Source organism: Lonchura striata, chromosome 6 (assembly GCF_046129695.1).
Source record: "Lonchura striata isolate bLonStr1 chromosome 6, bLonStr1.mat, whole genome shotgun sequence".
Lineage (NCBI taxonomy): Eukaryota > Metazoa > Chordata > Aves > Passeriformes > Estrildidae > Lonchura > Lonchura striata.
Window position 1 is genome coordinate 26,968,881 of NC_134608.1, and position 23,500 is coordinate 26,992,380.

The 23,500-nt window shown below is 36.8% G+C and overlaps 1 protein-coding gene across 4 annotated transcripts in view; it reads right to left on the bottom strand.

The window, feature by feature from the left end:
* The window catches only part of NUBPL (NUBP iron-sulfur cluster assembly factor, mitochondrial), a 284,585-nt gene that overhangs the window by 56,621 nt on the left and 204,464 nt on the right, over positions 1-23,500 (bottom strand). The window contains exons 2-4 of one of the 4 annotated variants that reach the window (XM_021542657.3): positions 22,550-22,697; positions 16,979-17,013; positions 6,329-6,419 (exon numbers count right to left, since the gene is read on the bottom strand). In XM_021542657.3, the coding sequence (XP_021398332.2) occupies positions 6,329-6,419; positions 16,979-17,013; positions 22,550-22,697 (274 nt within the window). Of the gene's footprint in view, positions 1-6,328; positions 6,424-13,428; positions 14,105-16,978; positions 17,014-22,549; positions 22,698-23,500 lie in introns of those variants that run through there. The other 3 variants (XM_077784052.1, XM_077784051.1, XM_077784050.1) reach the window with 3 other exon arrangements.

The window sequence follows — 23,500 nt, forward strand, 5'->3', positions numbered from 1 at the left end:
AAAAAAAAAAAAAAAAAAAAAAACAAAACAACACAAAACAAAACAAAACAAAACAAAACACCACAACAGGGGGGAAATTTAGTTGAAAACACATGGGAGAAAAAAAACTGTTCAAAGGATTATGTGTAATTGTTCTGATTTTGGCTAAGATAGAGTTATTCTTTTTCATAGAAGCCAGTACAGGGCCGTGTTTTGGATTTCTGACAAAAATAGTGTTAATAACAGAGGGATGTTTTTCTTATTGCTAAGCAGTGGTTAGACAGTCCATGTCTTTCCTGCTTGTCACCCCACCCCACCAGCAAAGCAGGCTGGGGGTGCACAAGGAACTGGGAGAGGACACAAGCAGAACAGCTGATCTCAAGTTACAAAAGGGATATCCCACACCATATGGCATCACACTCTGTATATAAATGATTACGACCATCAACTAAAGCAAAGGGAAAGAGATGCTAGCTTTAAAACTCTTATTGTCACTTTTGGCCTCTGGGCTCTATAGGGAAATAATTAAACTACTTTTTCCCGGTTTTGATCTATTCTGCTTCATTTCTCTATTACAAAAAGCCACTACATTGTACTGCAGAGAAGGAGAAGGAAAGAGAATACAGCAAGAAGCCCACAAAGGAAAAAAAATGCACAAAAGTGAAGCTTCAAGGTAAAAATATTGAAAAAACTCAGAATTAGTTACACTCCTTCAATTTTTCTTCTAGCAGAGAAATGGAAACATTTATTTCTCTGAAATAAGCAAAAAGGTAAATGCACTCAGTCTACAAAAGTATGATTTATTTTTTCTGTTTATGTATGTATAATGAAGAGGGTATCTATCATGTTCCTATATCAAAGACATTTTGCAATTTAATTCCAGTTTTCATTCCAGTTGAACCAAAAAAACATTGTTACCTCCAAGAGTAAACTTTATAATATAGTATCTGCTAGCCACAATTCAAATCAAATAATTTGGAATTTACCGCACTGCAGGATTAAGAATATAAAGAGTAATATAAATCTGCCTTCAAGTAATTCAAATGTATTATTTCAGGTTACGGTGTTTCAGTAATTTATACTGGAATGGCACTTGGTAAAATTTGATTTGCCATTTATCCAAAAAGACTGCTCTCAGTAAGAGGCTTTAATTACTACACTACATTTCTCATCTTACACTTTTTGTAATTGTATGAATTTATGTATAATGAAGAATAAAATTTTAATAAATTAATTCCCTAGAGGTTTTTTCCTTTTAAACAGCAGCTAACAACTGTATGCCTATAAATAATTACTTGCAGAATTGTGTATCCACCATCTCCTTTCCCTTCCAAGGTCTTTGATTTTCTCCACAAGTGAACTCAACAATAGCTGGACTGATTCACCTTGAGGTTTATCGTTACAGGTTTGAGGGCAATAGTCAAGGAAAATATTAAACACTCAAGTAGTCTTCTCATTTTCAAAAACTTGATCACATTTGAAAAAGCCAACAAAATGCAAACCACAATTAATTATGATGCTCTCAATTATTATTTTGTCACATGTAAGACACATGGAAATACTATGCTTCCGCCATCCAGACAAACTGGGCTAAGACGTCACCAAAAATAAAACACAGGGGTTCATTTCAGGCTACTTTCAAAACAGAATCAATAAAACATATCATTAGACTATACACAATATAAAAATTACTTGCTCACCAAGCAAGACCTGGTATCTGCAACAAGTATTTATTTTAGATAACCAAATGTAGGGGTTTTTTTTAATTAATCATGATGCAGTTCCACTAATAAAACAGATACAACTTCAAGACTTCAAGCCTTACCTTTAGAGTAAAATCCTTAGCAAACAGCAAGTAATTTCTTCATGGTTACCAAAATAATTATGCTACATAATATTTTGTCTATTTAACTAGTCCACTCAAAATCTTCTGTTTATGACCCTCAAATGAATGTGCCACAATCCCTTAATATTATTCCAGCAGACATCTTTAAACAGTCACAACTATTTCAAATTTTCACATTCTGAGAGTCTGCTATGTAAATCTAAATGTATCCCAGTAAAAAAATTCAGGTGCCCATTTCTATAGTTCCTGCAATTTTCTTCAATTCAATGAGGCAGCCACAAACACTGTAGCTTTCTCTACGAAATTACATTTTATTCTAAATTGTGAAAACAGACATCTACTACTGATCTTTTGAATATACTATTTTATTAAGAAATTAAAGACACTGAAGCTATCATTAAATGGCAACAAAGTTTTGAAATAAGAAAGAGTAAAGTCACCTGTCAAAACCCACCAAAACCTTCATAATCCAACTAAATAAACTATATGCCAAAATAGCACATGCTTTTGGCAATAGAAGTTTTTACTCTCTGCCACCTAGTTTAAATGGCAGATGTAAAAGGAAAAAAAATTAAATCATGCGATTCACTAAGCCAGAAAACTGCTTTTAAGTAAATTACTTGGGGAAAGAATAGAAGTACTATTTTCATAACTTATGCTATTAGCATTGCCCTGCATATATATTGTAGTTGATGTTAATATTAATTCCAGAGTTAGATAATCCTCCCTTAGCTAATTAAATTCAGTGGTGAACTTATTAACCAACATTTCCCTGACCATTTAGTTGAAGTATTTTGAATGACAGCCTATTAGATGTTAGGAGACTTTTTAATGTACTACAGTTTGCAAAATTAAATTAATGTAGTATCTTCCATTTATACAGATTCCTCACTAAGAACTCCCAATTCATTTTGAATGCTTAAATTATAGCATAACCATAATAATTTCTATTCAGAAGTAATAACTCCTGTATAGACTTATTTTCTATAGTACTGGGCATCCTTAATCCCCTTTCATGTGAGAAAAGAAACAGAAATCAAACATTGCAAAAGTACCCAGAACCTCCCAGGATTACTCTGCAGATTCATTTTCAAATCCATGCCTCACATTGAAGAAAGGATTAAGACTTTAAACATTTTTTAAATTGTTATGTTATGAAAAATGTTGTTAATTGACTTATTGTTATGTAGACATAACTCATGCACTTCTGTAACACAGAACTGCCTGGGCTCTCCCAGTTGCTATGCAGTACTTCTTTAGAGCTGCTTTTACTCTTGAAAATATAGTAAGAAACCAGAAGATAATATGAAACCTCATTATATCAAAATACAAGAGTCATACATGTTTTTATATCAATATATTTATATACATCTCTATATGTACCATACATATATATACACACACCTATGATTGATTACCTCTTTGCAAGCTTATCCCATCTGTCACTCATTAAAGGAATCCTTGATTAAACTTTAATTAAAGTTTCCTATGTCATTCCTACTTCAGAATTACTCCATCTTTGACAATACTTCTCTCACTGTTACTCTTCAGTTTCCTCAACTCAATACTTAAAAATACAGAGTAGTGAACAGAATCCCTGAAATACAAACTCTATCTTGTTATCATACTAAATTACTGTCTTTCTCAGCAGACTTCTGTCATCTGTCAAGCTTTTGAAATATACTAATTCATTTTTCTGTCTGTTAAAAAAAAGGTATGTTTTTTAAATCCTGGTATTTACTTGTGCATTCCACACAGAACTAAAAAGAAGATATTTCAGTGATCAAAATGTTATTGCTTACAAGACAACAGCAGCAGTTTCAGTTCAGGGAAATCTTCACATTTTTTTCTATTACACTGAATTCTGCACTTCTAACAATGCTTGAAACATGCTTGAATGACAAAGCTTATAGTGAATTCTATTCAGTTGTTTACAAGAAATATCCAGTCACTGAAACAAAAATGAGCTGCTCAATATCTGAATGAATACAGTGTTAAGTTCTTGCATTTCTAGGAAGTTGATTTTCACAATCATAAGAAATAAACTGGGCAATTTGCTTTTTAATTTGCGTCTCAAGACATGAATTTAGATTAGGTATGGGTTGACAAAATACATAGCAAAACAACCAAGGAATTCAAAATTATCTAATCCATTTTTCAGTGAGGAAAAAATTAAGTCAACATCACATAAAAATGAAAAGAGGAGATTTGAACACCACAACATAGTCCCTTTTGTGTTCATATTGCACAATGCACTTCAGATACAAAATTCATAGCAAAAAAAAGTCTATTATGGGAAAACACAGCCTGTATGACATATAACCTCAATGGAGTTCAAGGACCCGTGAATGCAAGAATACTTCCATTTATATCAGGAATCCAAATCCTACTGATAATACATTACAAGGCTCAGTTATTTATGTGTTTATCACTCAGTGGCCTTTTGACTTCAAAAGATACAACAAAAATCCAACAAATAAAACTAAGTATTCTCCTCGCTTAGAATTTATCTAAATAAAACCTGCATTTGTAAGCTAGGTACTTAAATGTAGGAAGTACTCAATTTGATAACTGTCTGTATAAGTACATGCAGTGCATCGGTACATGGAAATACATTACTTTTTCTTTATCCAGAGTATAGGGCATAACCATAAGGAGACAGAATTTTAATCATATAAGAAATTCTAAGTTTGCCACATTAAGTTTTCAGAGGCTGATACTGCAAGCTTAATAACAAACCTTTAAACATACTGGCACTGTTTCATTCTGCATGCTTTATACTAGGTGAGAACATAAAGATCAACAACCATAATACCCATATACACACACAAATTAAGATGAGTTACAAATGAACATTCTACAATAATATTAGAGTAGATATAGAGGGATGGAACACGTCTCCTATGATGAAACACTGAGAGCATCATGGCTGTTCAGCCTAGACAAAGGGAACCTCCAGGGAAACCTCAATGAAGCCTTTTAGTACTTAGAGGGAACTAAGAAAGATGGGGACAAACATTTCAGCAGGGCCTGTTGCAATAGGACAAGAAGTAATGGTTTTAAATTAGAAGATGGTAGGTTCAGACTAGATATAAGGAAGGAATTTTTTTACAATGAAGCTAGTGAAATGCTGAAACAGGTTGCCAAGAGTGGTGGTAGGCATGAAACACTCAAGATCAGGATGTCTGAGCAACCTGATCCAGTTGAAGATGTTCCTGCTCATTGCAGGAGGGTGGGACTAGATGACCTTCAAAGCCTCCTTTCAACCCAAACCTTTCTATAATAAAAGAGAGATCATGGCATGAAAAGAAGCAGAAGGAATATTTAACTTTCCTTTTACCTAGCAATTGCTGCCCACAAACATTGCAGTTGATTACTTCACTGAAGCCCTTCTATGTCCTGCTTGAACTGGTAGATGTCCTTGATCCCTCCCTGACAACACGTATGGCCAGTCTGTGCTTTCTTTAGAAGGATCCAAGCACATTTTAATGCGTCGACCAGATGCTACAGTGTGCAATTAGTTTTGTATGTGGTTATGGTTTTTTAACTTTTTTACTTACATGCACTGTCTCAGAGGATAATCAAAGACAAGGATAAAAAAACCATATCACCTCAGGGTCCCTACCACCCTAAAAATCATGTTCCCTTACACTCAAACATCATATGAACAGAGTATCAAAATAAAGCCATTCTTCATTTTCATCCTTGGCTGGCCTGGGGGAAAGTCAAACAGACTTGATGGAATCTTTCTTCTTTGGGTCACCTTGTTACTCTGAAGACTGCTCTATCTGAATTTATGTTTCCCCAGAATTCTTCCCAGCAAAAGGAAAATTAGGAGTTCTATCTACTGTCTTCACCTTCTGGTAGGGAAGTGACCACCACTGTGCTCCTAAACACACAACTTCAAATACAAATGAGTGAAGTGATGTAGAACATTTGGCTTAAGAGAAATCAAACAGAATCATTTTAACAACATTTCATACAAGCAACTATGAAATCACTATGGTTACAGACAGGGCAAATTGTTTACTGTGAGACTCTTTGGAGCCCATTTCCAGATACTAATGACCTTTCTGTTCATCTAGTAACATCAGCAAACCAGGGAGGCTGCCCATACCATTAAAGCCAATTGCCTCTCAAGTAATGATTCTTCTCTTACTGTTTTTCCTTTTAGTGTCTCTTTCCCTAGATTAATGGGTTTTAGTCTTCAACTGAACATCATCTACTGTAGGATACTATATAACAATTTTTAAACTACCTCTAAATAACCTTCCCTTCCAGAGTCTCTAGTAAAAATCCATGAGGACTCTGAATATGCTCCTAGATGTACAAGGCAGCTTTGTAAGTAACCTCAATATTAGAAAAAAAAAAATAAATACATACATACACTCAGTCTTTATCTTCTCTTTGCATCCCTTCTGTGCCACACCAAGGAGACACCCATGAGTGGACCATGCTCATCTCTGTACAGAAAAGACAGCAAGAAAAATCCCTTCCACTTACTTGGTGTTAATTCTGGGTTTCCTTTTAAGTTCATCATCTTTGGAATTGAAGGTCCATATATGTCTGCATCAAGTAAACCAACTTCTTTTGCCTGTGAAAGTAAAAGTGGAAAAGAAAAGCAAAAAGAACGTAATTTTCAAAGTGTCCTCCTTTCTGTATCATTAGCAGAGCAAAATTCAATACTGTTTCAAGAAATAAAAATAAAACCTTGATTTGAGACATCAGTTATCACTGTTTCCTTTCTCTCTAAATAGCAACTGAAGAATTAAATACAACAATGTCTACAAGTTGGGTCAGTTGCCTTGACGAGAGCTAGATTCTCCACACAGAACTCTTACTTGTACAGTTTCTTAATTATCTTACTTGTACAGTTTCTTACTTACATTGCAGACCACAGACTTTAAATTAACCGGCACTGTAACCAACATTCTCACTATTCCTTGTACTTTTATACAAAAGTAACACCTTAATGTTTTAAACAAGGTATCAAATTTTATTGTTACAAAAAACAAAAACAAGAAAAAACCACAAAAAAAAAAAGGCAAAAAACAGGAGGTTTGTAAGTATATGCAAATGAATGCAAATTAAATCATAACAGTGATTACAAAGAATGTGAAAAACATAAAAAACATATTTTTGTCTTCCATTTAAGTGGCAGAGTACACTGCAGACATCTTGAAGTTACTGAAATGCAAGTCTCTGAAGCTAGTTAAGCAGGTATAACATTTTAATCAAATACATTTACACAAAAGTATGCTAAAAATGAGTTTATTCAACTACATATGGTACATTCGGCAGTAAACTTTAAATAAAAATATTTCAGCTATGTAGTCTACACTTATAAAACTCCTTTTTATATTCTTTTTTTAATAGATACACATACATATTTTGTGGAAAATAAACTGTTTTTCTACAGATGGTAAGACATAGTACCAATTACTAAGTTCTGCAAATTAAGCAGTAAAGAGCATGCCCTTTAAAGTGCCGAATGTCAAGTTTCTCTAATATAGAAATCTAACCGTATTCAACACTTTGCAAAATTGCAAACAAGTATATTTAAGAGCTTGTTTGAAAGGTTAAAGCAGCAAGAGGAGCTTTTCCAACAATGTCAAATCAGACTGCCACTGTCAGTGTTTCAAAATGTGTACTTCATTTTTCAGGTGATTTCATAATTTGGTATCTTATATTAAGCCATTTTGTTATCACAGTTTTGATGGAAAGATAAGAAAAATAAATTTTAAAAAAGCATTATCATATTTGACCTAGTATGCACTTTAAAAAATAAGTTTTTACTGCAGAAACCAATTTTGGATTTGGTTATTCAATATACATTTTATTAGCGAAACAGAGCAAAGCACATATAATTATATGGATTATTTAATGTAGATTTTTTAACGCTTTTTCTTTATGATGCCTTGTGAAAACTATTAGACAAAAGTTCAGGAGTTACTGCAACAAATTCTTCTTCTTGCCTTGTTGAAAGCTGCAATTTCAAAAACATTTAAAAGACCCATATTTATGTTAGACTCTAAAGACACGGTAAAACAAACCAGTAAAATTTCTTTGTTCTTGCACAAAATGCATATTTTAACAGATTAGAAACATTCATGACTCAGTCCCTTTATCTGTGTCTGCAGCTTATCAAACTTATCAAAACATCATCTACAGGCTGTTCCACCCAATTCCTTCCCAAATGAAAGCAAGTAATTACCAAAAAACCTACATAGTGTTTTAAACCCGATGGCATACTTGCCCTGAATTTCTTGAGGATCTTCCCCCTCATGCAAGGAAGATCAGTTGATTGACTGACTATTGATTGCCTGCAATGACCTCACAACTCAAGAGCTTCACTTTCAGACCAAAGGGACTAAAGATTTAAGATGACCTAAATTAATTAGAATGACTTCATGACCTCCTGGACATATAATCAGGTATTCACCACTATAGGCCACTGATTCTTGGGGGTCAGCAGCACTGCATCTACTGTATTGATATTATCCAACCTAAGTGTCCAAGATTTCCTGAACTAAAGAATAAACGGATCCAGACTGGAGAAGAAAATCCTAGAGGACTTTACAAATTCAGCTATTACTTTAAATTACCAAGCTAATACAATAAACCTGACCATTTATCTAAGACTTACACACTTCTTCAAAAGTAAGAAAAGTGCCTGCTTCTGACATGCACTGCTTTTCATGGATATGGTTCAATAAAATTGTTGTCTTCAAACAGAAGAATATAACGGTCTCAAGTTTCTACGATTCATGTTAACAAAAGCACAAGTATTCCTATAAGCCTAGTGCTTTCTACAGGATTATAGGAAAAAAGTCTTTCAGAAATCTTTCCATCACTGACAGAAGCTCACTTGAGATGGCCTAAGGCAGGGTTTTTTTCTTTATCAAGCAATTCAACACGTTAGGCAAGTAGAGTTCACAAGTAGCAGCTTACACAGAGAGCATCAGTCCAATAAGCAATGGTTTTCTTTCTCTCAAATATCCCTGCTTTTGCAGCATGTAAACATCCCTAGAATGCCAATAACCCTTTACTCAAGGTTTAATTATCTCAGAAAAGTATTATGGCAGCTACCAAGGGATTTTTTAAAAACATGCACAGTACAGTCCAGATCATTTCTTCCAGCATTTACAATGTTTTAAATCCCCAAGAGAAGAAATAATATGCACACACCTGGATGCTACCACGTGAAACTGTTAATCAGAATTACCAGATACTTCTCATGCTGAGTGAAATATAATCCAGATGCATGAGTTGTAGTAATTAAAAAATTAAATTAGATCTTCATAAATAGTTTTTTCTCCCCATACAACCTAACCTCATATAAAACAGCACATCTTTCAAAGCATTGTACTAAATCAAATCCTAAGAAAACATACATAACATCACACAAGCTAAAGAAAAACATCTGGGCAGAAGGAATAGACTATAAAAAGCACAACCAAAAAGGCAACTTAGGAAAAAACAAGGAGGGGGAAAAAAGCTCTAAGATCGCTCTTATGTCTTCTGACATTATTTTGATATCCATGTACTTCTCATACCAATGGTGCATCTTTTTTTTTCCTTAAGTAATACTTAAAACACAGAATTGCAGTACTTATAGCACACCCAAGCACATAGAAATCCCCCTGCTACTAAGTGTTTTTCAGAGTGCAGCACACGCCACTGCCACAGCCTCCCTTGGCACTCTGGCAGGAAGAGGACTCAGAAAACAAAACTCCACCATCTCCTTATGGCTGGTTTTTCTCCTTATAAACATATTTCTCTCCTGTACTATTAAACAAACAGCATTCCATCTCTCCAGATGGCATAGCAATAACCAAGTTCAAAACAGCTGTTCTCAAGTTAACATTTGTCTTTTTCCTTTCACCTGCCCAGCTGTGAAAGGAAATTTGAATCAATCTTCAAGTTTACTACACTTGGAAAATATTTTCTAGAGACCTTATTTTTGGTTGCCTCACTGCAAGTTCTGCAGTTTTGCAGTTTAAGCTCTAAAGATGCAAGTGACAATGTAACTATCCTCATATGATTTAATCACGGTCACTGGAAGTTACTTTGAAAAATATACAAACTCATGCAGTATCACTGGCCTCTACGTGCAGTATAAAAGATCCTTATCAAAATTCCATCAAGCAGAGACTATGAAATTAGAAATAAATATACTGTCAGCACATGAAAAAACAAAAGTACTATGTCAGCAAAAGCGCTACGTAAAATTTTGCAAATGTTCACATTTACCTTCTTATCAAGGCTTTTAAGGCTCCCTCACTGTAGGTAAACAGCCTCTAGAACTAACTAGGCTAAGAACTAGGCTAACTACTGCTAGGATTTGCCATTTCTGCAGTACTGGTACTGTCATGGTCTCGTCTGATCCCTGATGACCTCAAGAACACAAAAAAATGTTACAGAATAAAAAACTATAACTCCTCTTGATCTTCTGATTTTACATCATTGACTAAGTAATTCTTTCTACTTCATTATCATTAATCTTCTCAGCAAAGTTTTATTTGCCCATTAAACTGCTCTAAAAATTTCTGACAAACGTTCTTTGTGATGTACAAGTTACATAACCACTGCAGCTCTTAACCCATTAAAAATACAGTGAAGTTTTCATTCTAATTTAGAAACTTCTCTCACCCACATGAAGAATCAAAAACTAGTTTTCGCAGTCACCAGGTACAGAGTCTCTATCTACCAAGAAAATCAAAGGCTACATCAATAGACAAAGAAGATATTCTTACAGATATCCCCGAGAGATGAGAATTCTACAGCTTCATTTATGCGGTGTACAAATTACAGGCACAGATAACCTCACTAGAAAGATCCTTTCCTTTACCTTCTCTGGCAAGATTCTCTACATAATTAAATTTCAGCTTAGTCCTTGAATCTGGCCACTGCCTTGTGAGTAATAGAGATCTGAAGGACAGCAGTATTCTAAATTAATGACTTTCAAGCTCTGAACTTAATTGTAATTCTTTTGGAGGAAAAAGCTAAAATGAAGTTGTTGAAGGCCAAAGTCCCGGTAGACAGAGGTCATGTAAAAAAGCCAATAAATTTTGCCGCCTCTTCTTCTCCTTATGCAGATAAGAAAGTATTCAATTGCTATTATGTTTGTTCTCTTAGGCAGGCAAATGTTACTGTACATAGTCCTTGTTCAGATAGCATAAATTAATGCTAATGACAAATGATCCACATCTCTCCTCCTCTTAGCTCTTTGAGCAGATCCTTAAGAACTGTTTCATCCCTCCCAACACATTCTTTATGTAGGGTCCCTTTTCTGCTTTTCAGGGAATATTTACTACAAAATCAATTAGATTTTCCAGTAACAAATTTTCAACCAAATGCAACCAGTTTAATTCATTTATCACAAAGGTCCCCTCCATACAATTCTGTGTGCAGCGAAGAATCCAGTGACATTACTTTTTTCTAAGTTGCCAAACGTTTTATTGGGGAGCAGACCTGATTAAAGATTCCATACCAACAGAGAGAAAAAATGGAGAAAAAAAGAACAATAAAAAGAAGAGTTCACAAAAAGCTTCTATAAATAGCTGTTAACACAGCCTGTGTTAGTGTTAAACATCCAAAGATTCTTTGACAGCATTAATTTCATTTTTGCTCATATTTTCTGAGATTTTTTTCCCTTACTTGGTAGGGCATATGTATCCCCACTGGATGCTAGCAGACAGTATTTTACTTTGAAGTCAACTCTGCCAACCACCAGAGCTCCCTGGTGTTTAGCCTGGGAGGGATAAAGGCACGGGTTAATGAGCTGTTATTGTTCTATACAGTGAAGAATCTCCTACACTAGAAGTGCTCCCAATATTCAGCACCTGTAGTCCATTCCAAAGACCGAAATTCCAGCTTTGCTAAGTGAAGGTGCCAGTTACTTTAAAGCTGGTTCTCTTAATCCACCACCAGGACTCTCAATTTACCCTTTTAATGTCATTATAGACTTAGAGCTAATCCCAAAGTGCAAGCAGCAACACCTAGGACAAAAGGGAACTTGAAAATCAGGATAAGCTATGGATTCCTCATTCGACATACTGACACAATGAATAGCCATCTTTTAATCCTTAATTTTCTAACTCTTTCAACAGCACACTATTTAAGTACCTAACTGTAAACTGGATTAAAGCCAAAAACATACCACTGTAGTTTCTTCACCCTATCCTAGAAATGAAAACTTGCTTTAAACACTCACACTACTGGTTTAAAAGCCCTTTTCCTTTATATGAAGTGTTTGTAATTTTCTGCCAGCCAGAGGACTCCTCCAGCACTTCTTTTCCATAACAGGCTGCACTAGCTCCTACTCAATGTTCTTAATAATTGTGTACCAGTAATTCAACCCTGTTTGGCCTTTCTGCACATTCTCCATCCTGATGGGAATAAAAAAATTCAATACAGAATTTGGAAAATAAATTACCAAAACAGAATCCCCAGCATTACCACAACTCTACAAGCTGCCTCTCCACTTTCACAGCATGTCAAATTATTACAAAAAAGGTCACTTTTCCACCTTTCAGATCAGTCTCTCTGGAACCTGCATTTGGCTTTCAATGACTTGAAGACTAAAGATACGGGTATTTAACTTCAAAACAGACCCAAAAAAGGACTTTTTCTTCAAATTAAGCATATAGTTATCTGATTTAAGTAATATATTTTAGGAGGTCTATGTTAAAATATATTTTCAATTTTATTCACTTTTTATTTGAAAAATAGCACAATTTTTAAGCTCTATTATCACATTTTTTTCAACTGATCTAGAACTTAAGCTATCATTTCGAATAAAGCAAATCAATTCTAACTGGCATCTCCAGCTTTATTGAAACTTCTCATCACCAAGAAACAAGCATGAAGACTTTAGCTACAGTTATTAAAGTCTTCTGATTTTCTATGCAACAGACTTAAAGATACGTAGAAATCAAACCCAAACAATTAGAAAAGCTGTATAGGAAGAGGACAAAAGTTAAAACTTGCCTTCATGCTACAATTACTCAATGAAAAATCCCATTATTGCCTAAATTCTTATAGATTCATTTGTTTTCCCACATGGAATTTTTACCTTACCATCAAGAAATGTATATGCATTGTAAATTAATCTATGAATGTAGCAGCCAGATATTATCCTCTGGACAAATAGTTTAATTTCACAAACTTAATATTAAAAAAAAAAAAAAGCAATGTAAAAAGAGCAAGCTGGATGGCTTTTGAGTAGTTTCAAAATGAACAGTTAGAAGAAATTAAAATGAATTTTATTACGACAGTAGCTCCTACCTCCACCATCAGTATGCTGTACCTTAACTGCAGGCCTGAGAAGCAGCCCTGCTGCGGGTCCGCCAGCCGGGCGGCACCGCGGCGCCCCCTGCCGGCCCGCGGCCGCCACCCCCGCCCCGCCAGCAGCCGGGGGCTCCGCTGGGGCAAACGGGGAAACCGCCCCGCCAAAGGCCACCCTTCCTGCGTTTCCCATCTCGCGCCTGGTCTGCACCACCACCCCGTAACCCCTGGCGCTACGCTGGAATCCCGAAACATGCCGCCCTTCAACACGCTGCCCCCAGTACCGCAGGCAGAAGCCACTTGCTTATGCCTACACGCTGACTTGGTCCATGTGGTTTTGCTTCCTCTGTCCTTCACAACACAAAAAACATTTCATCCTATAGTGAAAATGTAAATCTTCCCGAACGAAAAGGCGAGCCAAAGGAAATCTGACTGGGGAGCTTGCCTCATAGTGACAGCACAAGCATGCAGCCTCCCAACTGGATTTGTGCCATCCTTAGTCATGAACAGCTGGTGTTTGCTCACTAAAATACTCTGTTCATAAACAAGCAATCCCTACCCTATTATTGCTGCCATCTATTAATTCAACTTGTTTCTACTACAATAAATTGTCTCTGGCCGGGCAGCTTTCATAAATAGCCATTCTAGTCTGAATATGAATTGTCCTGGCACAAAACCCAAAAATTCTTCCCAAGTGCTCCTTGGGGAGCACAACTGACTGCCGATACATCAAAAGAATGAAAAGAATCAGCTCTCAAAGCAAGCAATTAACAATAGAACACAAGGGCAAAAGTTTAAGTTATTTCTTAACACCAAAAAAAAAACAGTATATAGATTTATAGGCCTTGGTACAGGCCCAAGAGCTTATATATTTCTTAAATAACCCATCTACAACAGGTAACCAAGGGTACCAAAAAGCTAGTATTTCTAGAAAGGCATAGGAGGCTGGCCTGCTTGTCTTACCCGGCTCCGAATAAAAAACAAAACCAACCACACACACAGGAAAAAAAAAAAAAATTTAAAAAAAAAAATAAAAAAAAGAAAAAAAACACCACCAAACTACTCTGTCTTGGACATGGTATCTAGGCATCTAAATGAACTTCTGTCTTGAATTATTTACTCTGTAACCATGAGGTAAAAATACACAAAGCAGACTGAGCACCGGCACACAAGACTTTGAACTCTCAAATTCTAATCCCAGCTCTGCCAACACCACTGTGCGACCGTGACAATGTCCAAAGCTCTGCTGATGCCTTAGTATTTTAGGCCATCACTACAATAACTGAGAAAGCTTCCATGTTTACAAAAATTTAAAATACATTTATCAGTAGAAACAGTGGGGGTTTCATTTAGTCTTTTATCTACAGAAAGTAAATTTTTAAAAGATGGAAGGATAGGTTTTTTTAATCAAGAGGATAGAAAATCCTTTCTGCTTTGACTGGTAATCTTCTAACTTATGATACACCAAACAACAATAAGATGTCACAGCTGTTACTGAAAGCAGCAAGAATATTCTCTAATCCAATCTCCTCTTAGAGGAGTGCATCTTTCACAGATCTCTCTTGCCAGTAAACTTTTGCTTTCAGTAGTCTGTAGCCTGTTTTATTTTAGTAAAAGAACACCAGTTACAAGCATAGAACTTTTAACACAGACTAATGAAGGAAACACAGACCTTTATCATCATGGTGACCTATTTTCCTCCACAAGTACTTTCTTTCCTCCTTTAAGCAGTACATCAAGTTCAAGATCAGTTTCTATCAATTTGTGTTTTGCTTATAAGAGATATAAAGACAGCTAATGAAGCTGCAGGGGCCTCCTGAAGCTCTGATCTACTAAAAATCACTACTGCTTCTTCTAAAAGATACTAACTTATAACAGAAATGAAGAAACAAAAACCATGGCAAGGTGAAGCACAACCAATAGTTACTAAATGTAAAATAAAGGCATCCATTACTGCATATCTGAGGACAAAGAAATTGCCTATAAAATACAGCAGGAGGCACCAATGGATTCTGAAAAGCAACCTCCTTATTTACTTTGTTCACCATTACAAAACTGAAAATTGCAGTGATTTCTAGAATTCAAAGCACTGGACAGTTCCACCCTGGAAAAACATCAGAGATTATGATTTTAAAACCTTATCTTACAAAATTAATTAACTGAAATCAATGCGAGTACACAAATTAACAAACCATCACTTTCAAGCCCAAAAGTTAAAACATAAACATTACATGACGCTTGCCATAATTATCTTAAGGAAAATAAACCACAGAAGAAAAAAATATTCATGCATGAACCAACAAGACAGTTGTTTATTTAATCCACCTTAATTTCATACTTTCTAACTTGTAACTACATCAATGGACCATTTCACCACAGTAACAGCTTGCTGACCTGTGACCTCCAGTTCACACAATTAACAGCTATTTCATCAATTTCAGCTGCTCTTCATTGAGTAACAAGCACCAGATGTTTGCCTCCAACTTCACACACCACCACATAATTGTAACATCAAAACTCCTAATAAGGGGCATAATGACAAAACTTGTGTATGTCAGATTTACTAAGAGATACTTTGTCTAAATACATTTTTAAAATACATAAAACTGCATGTTTGAGAAGTATTAGACACCATCTTAAAAACACATAAGCTAGTACAGGAAGTGATGTGCAACTGGTCAACATGGTTTCCATGGAGCTATTCAAAGACCATCCCACAACACCAATCACATTGCAGACTGATTGCTTTTTCTTTTTTGCAAAAGTATTAGAGCAAATGCCATGCTTTAAAGTCGATTAGAAGGAACCATTTAAGCAGTTCTGCTTTTCAGGATGATAGATTTTTCTCTGAGATCCAATTATTCCAACAGCCTATTTAAAACAGAATTAAAGACAGGGAAATAAGATCAGATGCCATCACAAATAGTACATATTTCATATAACAGCTTTAAACACTCTTCTTATTAAGTGTGACTGAGTTTATGGAAATATTTTTATATCTTTCACAAAATCCTTCCAGGAAGCTTGCAGACTGCATGTAGTCCTCATGCCTACCTGCTGGCTTCTTGTTTTACTTGTCTTTTACACAAAGATGCTACATTTGCCAGATTGATGTATTTGAGGATATTTTCCATTTAATGTTTTATGAGTACAAAGCCTGCACCATACACCCCCGCACTGCACAGGAAGCTTGCTTCTGAGTTTACCTGTGTGGCAATAATGTGCACAAGGAATTACTCCTAGTCTACAGCAGCATGTGGACATAATGAACACCTGTAGTTTTTACTCTTGAATGGTTCCTACTATCTATTTATAGTCCAAGCAACAGTTTTAGTAATGCCGGGCTGGGAAAAGACCCAAAAAAATTTATTTCCAAGCTTTAGGGAAGATACATAGTTTTGGGGGTTTTTTGCCTTAGCTGTTTTTAAAGTATTTTTATACATAATTTCTTCAGAAACAGTCAATCTGTAGTGCTATTTCTAAAAATGAAATGTTTTGGACACTATTCAGCACAAACTTCTATTTTTTTCAGGTCAGTGTTCTGAAGTGATAAAATTATTCATTAAGTGTCTCCAACCTGCAGAAGCGTTCTCTACGACATCTACACATCCTTCCAGAATTGCAGTTCAACTCAGTGACACACCAGGGAAAGGACAGCGCCAAACCCAGAAGCAGGATGAGATCTACTAAGTTATGCATGGTACTGATAAAATATAAACAAACTGACAGAAACTCAAAAACAAATTAGAAATTAACTAAATAAAAACATTAACTACATTAAATGTATGTGACTGCCCTCAGCAGTAACCGTTTTATTTGTGACACACATTTCACATTGAAGTTTATAATTAAATGTCCACCTACCGAATCATTTGCTGCTAGGGCGAGGGCTATATTTACTGTAAGAAAGAAGAGGAGGAAAAACAAAGATTAAGTGCAGGAAAACTTAATTTCTAAATATTGAGAATATTATCACTGCTAACAAGAGAAAATATAAATACATCACATTTATTAATAATTACATAATCTCTCAGCTCTCAGCTTCTTGCATCTCTACAATATTTGCAGTTTAAGCAACAGCAGCACCTACACTTCAGTCCATGTTTGTTGACCAGCAAACAAACTCAAGGTAATCTGCAAAAACTTGCAGACTTGCAGTTTCTAGAGGACACTGCAAAATAATAATAGTCTCAGTATTTTGCCAAAGAATAACATTACAAAAAACTTTTGGAAGCACCCACTTTTGAAAGTGGACACCATACTATAAAACTAAATTACTACCATCAGTAACCCTCACCACACACTCTAGTGAACCTTCATAAAACTAGAAATTAGGTAAGCGCTGACATAAACTATTAAAACAAGTGACCAAAAAGATGATCATATCCCTTTTTCTGATATATTGAATAGAGATGTTTTCTGGAAGAAGGTGTAATGCATGCTTTCCAATTGATTTTTATGTCAGAAAACAAAGCCACATCTACCTGAAAGCACCTGTAACAAAAAAAAAGAAAGATGAAGCAACTAAAAAGACCATTCATTTAAAGCTTTTACATTTCCATCATTACTTAAGTCTCATAACTAAACAGCATGTGCAAATGGTATCTTTAATGGCTCACCAACTTCAGTTATGTTGGGAGACCTCCTAGAGGTTTTGGTATAAACAAGTAATTTTTATAATCCAAAAAGTTACATGTCTTAGAAGAAAAAAAAAAAAAACATGGCAAAAAATCCAACACACACAACCCTTTCTTGGGTAACACCTTCTGTTTTCCTTACATGCTGCTGTATGTCACTCTTTTAAGAAAGGCAATTGCAATCAGCCTTTTTGTACAGGAAGAGTACAAAAGTTCTGAGAAAACGCTGGGGAGCCAGAATCCTGTCTTGAAATACTTAACACCAAGTTAGTTAACACTAAGTTCCTTCAAACAAAATAGTCATGGGTTAACATGGACAGCTGTACAGCTTTCTCAAAGAGGCACACAGCCTCTTTCCTCCTAAGCTAAGAACATGGATTTTGTTCTTCAATTTGACATTTAATGGTCAATTTGATGGTAAATCAACCATTCCCCAAATCAGAGGAAAATTCACCCTCTGAAACCTGAAGAAGGGAGACAAAGACTTTCTTGAAATCACTATACACAGCTATCTTCTTAAACAGCTTTCATGTGTGAAAATTAAAGTATGATCCATAATGCTTCTTCAATAAAGGATATTTGACTACTGAAGGGAAAGAAGGGAGATGGCAGGAACAACACAGCATGTAAACCTAAGATTTTGAGATGGATATCTAGCTGAACACTTAATTTCAAATTCCAGCTGAATCTTGCATTCCCTTATTTTTGTATTACTGTCAGTTCCAAGAGGGTATAAACATGGAGAATAGGGCCTAAACCAAGCCTGAACATTCATACTGGCCCTAATTAAGTTCCCATAACCAGGTGTGCAGGACATCAAGGCAATACACACCAGAAATTCTATACAACTTCACAGCAGGCTCCAAGAAAAGCCACTAATATCTCTCCACCCATGCTAAGCCTGCCAATCAGTACAAGGAATGATGCACAGGGAGATCAGAGTTCATCTAATACAACCTAAACCTCTAGCTAGTCTCATCTAAACTAAACCTCCCCTGACACAGCTTCAATGGCATGAAGCCGAGTCAGGAGAAAGGCTGGATATTAGGAAAAGGTTCTTCACTCAGAGGGTGTTTGGGCACTGGGGCAGGATCCCCAGAGAAGTCGTCACAGCACCATCCTGACAGAGTTCAAGAAGAATTTGGACAACACTCCCAGGCACAGGGTGTAACACTTGGGGATGTTCCTGTGCAGGGCCAGGAGTTGGGACTTGATGATCCTTGTGGATCCCTTCCAACTCAGCATATTCTGTAATTCTGTAACTCTAGAAGGACTCTGTTGTTTTGAAATTAGTACAAGACTGGGAAGGTTTATTATTATTACTATTATTGTAACATCCAACTTTCTAATTTCTAAATCTGAAGTGGCCCTAGGAATAGCACAGTTGAACTCCCCAAACACTCAGCTAACAACAGAAATACAACTTCTTGATCCAGAAGCAGACAAGCACAGAGCCAGTTGTGTGTCTGTATCTGATATGGTTAATATCAGATAACATCATCAATAAAATACTTATAACATCATCAATAAAATACCTATAGACAATTTAGAAGAACTTTGGAAAGATACTTTCGATACCTACGTATCGATGTAAGTGCCATTTAGAAACCGAGTTTATGAGAATATTTTAACATACAAAGGAGGCCCAAAAATCAAAAAGTTTAAATACAGTACATCCTACATCCAGAATAAAGTACACAAGAGGGAAAAAAAGTTAAAATGCAGTTAACATGACCGAGATGTAGTCAACACAAGATCAAATGTATCAGCTTCCCTGAACAATAATGAAAATTCTCAGCCTCTTAGTGTGTTAAAAATGTCTGAAGGTCCATGTACTCAGTTTTTGTATTTTCCTCAAATATCAGAATTAGCAGAATGTGAGCAGGAACACCAGCCTTTAGTTTTGTTCTACTTCCACAACTGAAAACATTAAGATTTGCACTAAATTAAAATTTTCCCTTCTTTCAAGACCACTCTTTGACTTCTTTTCATACCAGGACCAATTTTCTTCAGTACTGTCATCCTTAGAGTAGTGCAAAAGGGAACAGATGAGCAACAACTAAGAAACAAACAAAGAAACACAAAAAACAAAAAAAACCCAGATGTAGGTCAGATGCAGTAAATATAGGAAAATGCCATTAAAAGACAGAAACTTGACACAAAAGTGACAGAGAACACAACAAACAAATAAAACAACACATCAGACAAATAGAAAGAAAGGACAATTAAATTATTTAAATATGCATTGAAAAATATTGTTCTGGTAACATAATTTCTTCTAATCAGTGACTACACTGATTTCAGGAGACCAAAAAGCACTGGAAGCAACGAGACTACAACATGAAAGCCATATGTAATAAACAGAATGAGTTATTCAACAGGTTAGGGAATGACCCTGACAAACTTGACCAGAATATAGATGCTCTTTTCCTGAAAGCAACTGAAACACAACTATACTGGAGAAAGCAAAAAACAAAAAAAGCCCTGACAGGTCTTCTGACATACACACAAGACTGATGATATTTCCTGTGGTGCTTTAGGAATTAGAGGTGCTTACTAGTCTCCTTTCTTTTCAACTCCTGCTCTCAAAACGCATCAGCAGAATTGCCATCAAACATGTTCCACACAAACCTTGAGTAAGAACATAACTTTAAATACATAATTCAGTAATGATGCCATGCAATACTTTTGTTTATACAACTTAACTGAAATTCAATTGTCCATCTGAACCATGAAATTGATCCTCATTGTAATACATAAGAATACAGTTTTCCTTCTCAATATTAGAAATTAAAGCGTTCATTTAAAAAGGCTGTCCATTATAGATACATGTAAATGCTTAATTTACATTTCCAATATCTTATTTAATGCTTGTTGAATCCTGATTTTTTATTTTTAAATACATAGGAATGAACTCACAGCTCTAAGTATTATTCATGCATGTGTTATATTTTATGTAGAAAATGCACACACATGCCAGTTACAAGAACTTAGATATTTGTTTGCAGACATGAGCAGAATAATCTGAATTTACTTTTCAAAATGTTAATTTTGTAAACTGCCAATTGATTAACAGGTATTTGGTATTTTTAGTAACCTGCAACAACCAGGCTATGTATCATAATGATATATCTTCTGATGGTTAAGAAACACAAGTTTTAATTGTTTTGCATGTCTTTGTACAGGTATGTGTATCCTACATATAGGATAGACAATAGAGAAAAAGAAAAAAAAGACCCTTTTTTTTAAGAACAGCTACTTTTAGTACAGATATCACATTACTTTATTCTAGAAATTATTAGACACTTAGTCTGTTTCAAGCATGGCTGAAAAAATACAAACCCCCAAAATTATATATTAAGAGCTACATCCATGTGTTATTTACAACACATGGAGATGAACAGCAGACATGCTTCAACTAAAGGATGACTATTCTCCAGCCTGCATATTAAGAAAGATCTTTAAACATATTTCTAATACTTTAGAGAAATATGTTCCAAGAAGTTTACTTTCAGAGTCATAGTATCCTAGGATGGTTTGGGCAGGAAGGGACCCTAAGGATGTCCCAGCTCCAAACGCCTGCCATGGACAGGGACACCTTCCATCAGACAATGTTGTGCAAAATCCCATCTAACCCTTGAATACTTGCAGGGATGGGACAACCACCCCTTGTCTAGGCAATGTGTTCCAGTGCTTCACCACCATCACAGTATAGAATTTCTTCCTAGCAGTAATCTACATCTCTCCACTTCTGGTTTAGAGCTATTCACTCTCGTTGATCTGCCCACATAAAAAGCCACACTCCTTCCTTTCTGTAAGCCCCCTTTAATTACTGGAAGGCTCTCCAAGAGTCTTCTCAAAGCCTTCTCTTCTCCAAGCTAAACAACCCCAACTCTCTCAGCCTGTCTTCACAGCAGAGGTGCTCCAGCCCTCTGATCATCTTTGTGGTACTTGCTGGACACACTCTCACAGGTCCTTCTTATGCTCGGGGACCTAGACCTGAATGCAATGCAGCCATCCACCCAATTCCTAATGCTCCCCAGTCTCTCCAGTTCAGAGACAAGGACGTCATGTAGGATAGTGCCAAATGTTTTGCAGAAGTCCAGGCTGATGACACCAGTCACTCCTCTCTGTAAAAAGGCCACCACATTTTTTGGCACAACTATTTTTCCATTCCATCATTTGTTTAAGTTCAAGTCAGTGTCTGCAGTAATGGTAACCCATGTACTGTCTTATTCTACCACCTAGGAAAAGGTGGTAGAGAAAAGAATTAGAGAAAAATTAATTTAAAATCTAATGGCGGAGTTGAGAGAAGAGTTCAAGGTGCTTCTCAAGGCACCAATTTCTGTGGTTTATAAGCACTGTTCCACTTTTTCTTTATAAAACCCTTACATAAGTAGTTGAGAAAATTGAACAGAGTCCTGATGTGGAAACTTTCTAAATACTAGTATCCTCTACAGAGAAAAGCACTGTATAGGCACACCTAAGCAGCCAGGGAAGGAGGAACAGTGTCACTGCACTAGCACTTTCACCTCAGCCTGCATCACCTCTTAAGATGCCCCAATGTCTCAGGACAGCACTGCACTATTACAAAGACAGGATCTCAAAGCTAAATTCACACCTAAATTAAAGCCAAGATTTCTGTATCGAAGTAGATTGTCAATGGCTGCAACAGGACTTGTCAGAGGTGAAATGTTATGGAACCCAACCACAAGGTAATGACACAAACACCTAAATACTCCATACAAAATACTAGAAAATGTGCAAAGGAAATGATTAAAAACAAAATAAATCTTACCTGCTGTTGTCGATTTCCCAACTCCCCCTTTTCCAGAAGCCACAACCACCACCTGCTTAACTCCTTCTATGGGCTTCTGCTTTGGCAGCCCTCGTGACAGGATCCGAGCACGTTTGTCCCTCAGAGCCTCATCCCCAGAGCTTGAGGACTAACAAAAACCAAAAAGCAAGTGAATGCATGTGCACCAACCCGCCGTTCTCGCAGAGAAAGGGGACAGGAGGGAACCTACATGCACACTGAGAAATTTTCACCACTTGTCTAAAAAAACATTCTGCACAGGTGCTCTCCCAAAGGGAAGCTGCTTCACCGGCAGGCAAGGACTGGGCCAACTTAGAATAACACCAGTAACATGTTTTTTTTGACAAACACTTAAACATGATTGATCTTAACGGCCAAAGGGAAAAAAAATGCGTTGAAATAAACCAAAACACTGCTTAAAAATCGGAAGCTTTATGAAACAGACTAGACTTGGCGGTCCTTTCGGTGCAGCTGTTTCAGGCACAACAAGAGCAGCAGCAGCGAAGGAGCAGGAGGAAGGCGAGGTGCTGAGGGCGGCGGTGCCGGACAGGCGCTGCCCGAGCGCTGTCCCTGCCCTGAGCCACGCCACGGACCCCGCACGCGTGCGGGCGCTGCAGGCGCCCCGCTCCGCTGCTCCCGCCGCAGCGGAGCCACACGCGGGGCCCCCGCGGCTGGACGGACGGAGCAGCCGAGCCGAGCATCCCCGCAGGCAGAGTCCCACCAGCTCCCGGCTGGCACAGTGGTACCGCCACGAGCGCTGGGCGCCGCGCAGTGCCCCCACGGAGTTCACGGCAGTCCGGGTAAAAAGCGGGCAGAGCTCATCCATCTTGTTCTCCCGGTCGCGACCGCGTCCCCTCCCGCAGGGACGCTGCTGCTGAACCGGCTGCAGCACGACACGGCCGGTCAGGGCACCCGCGCACGGCCAGACCGTCC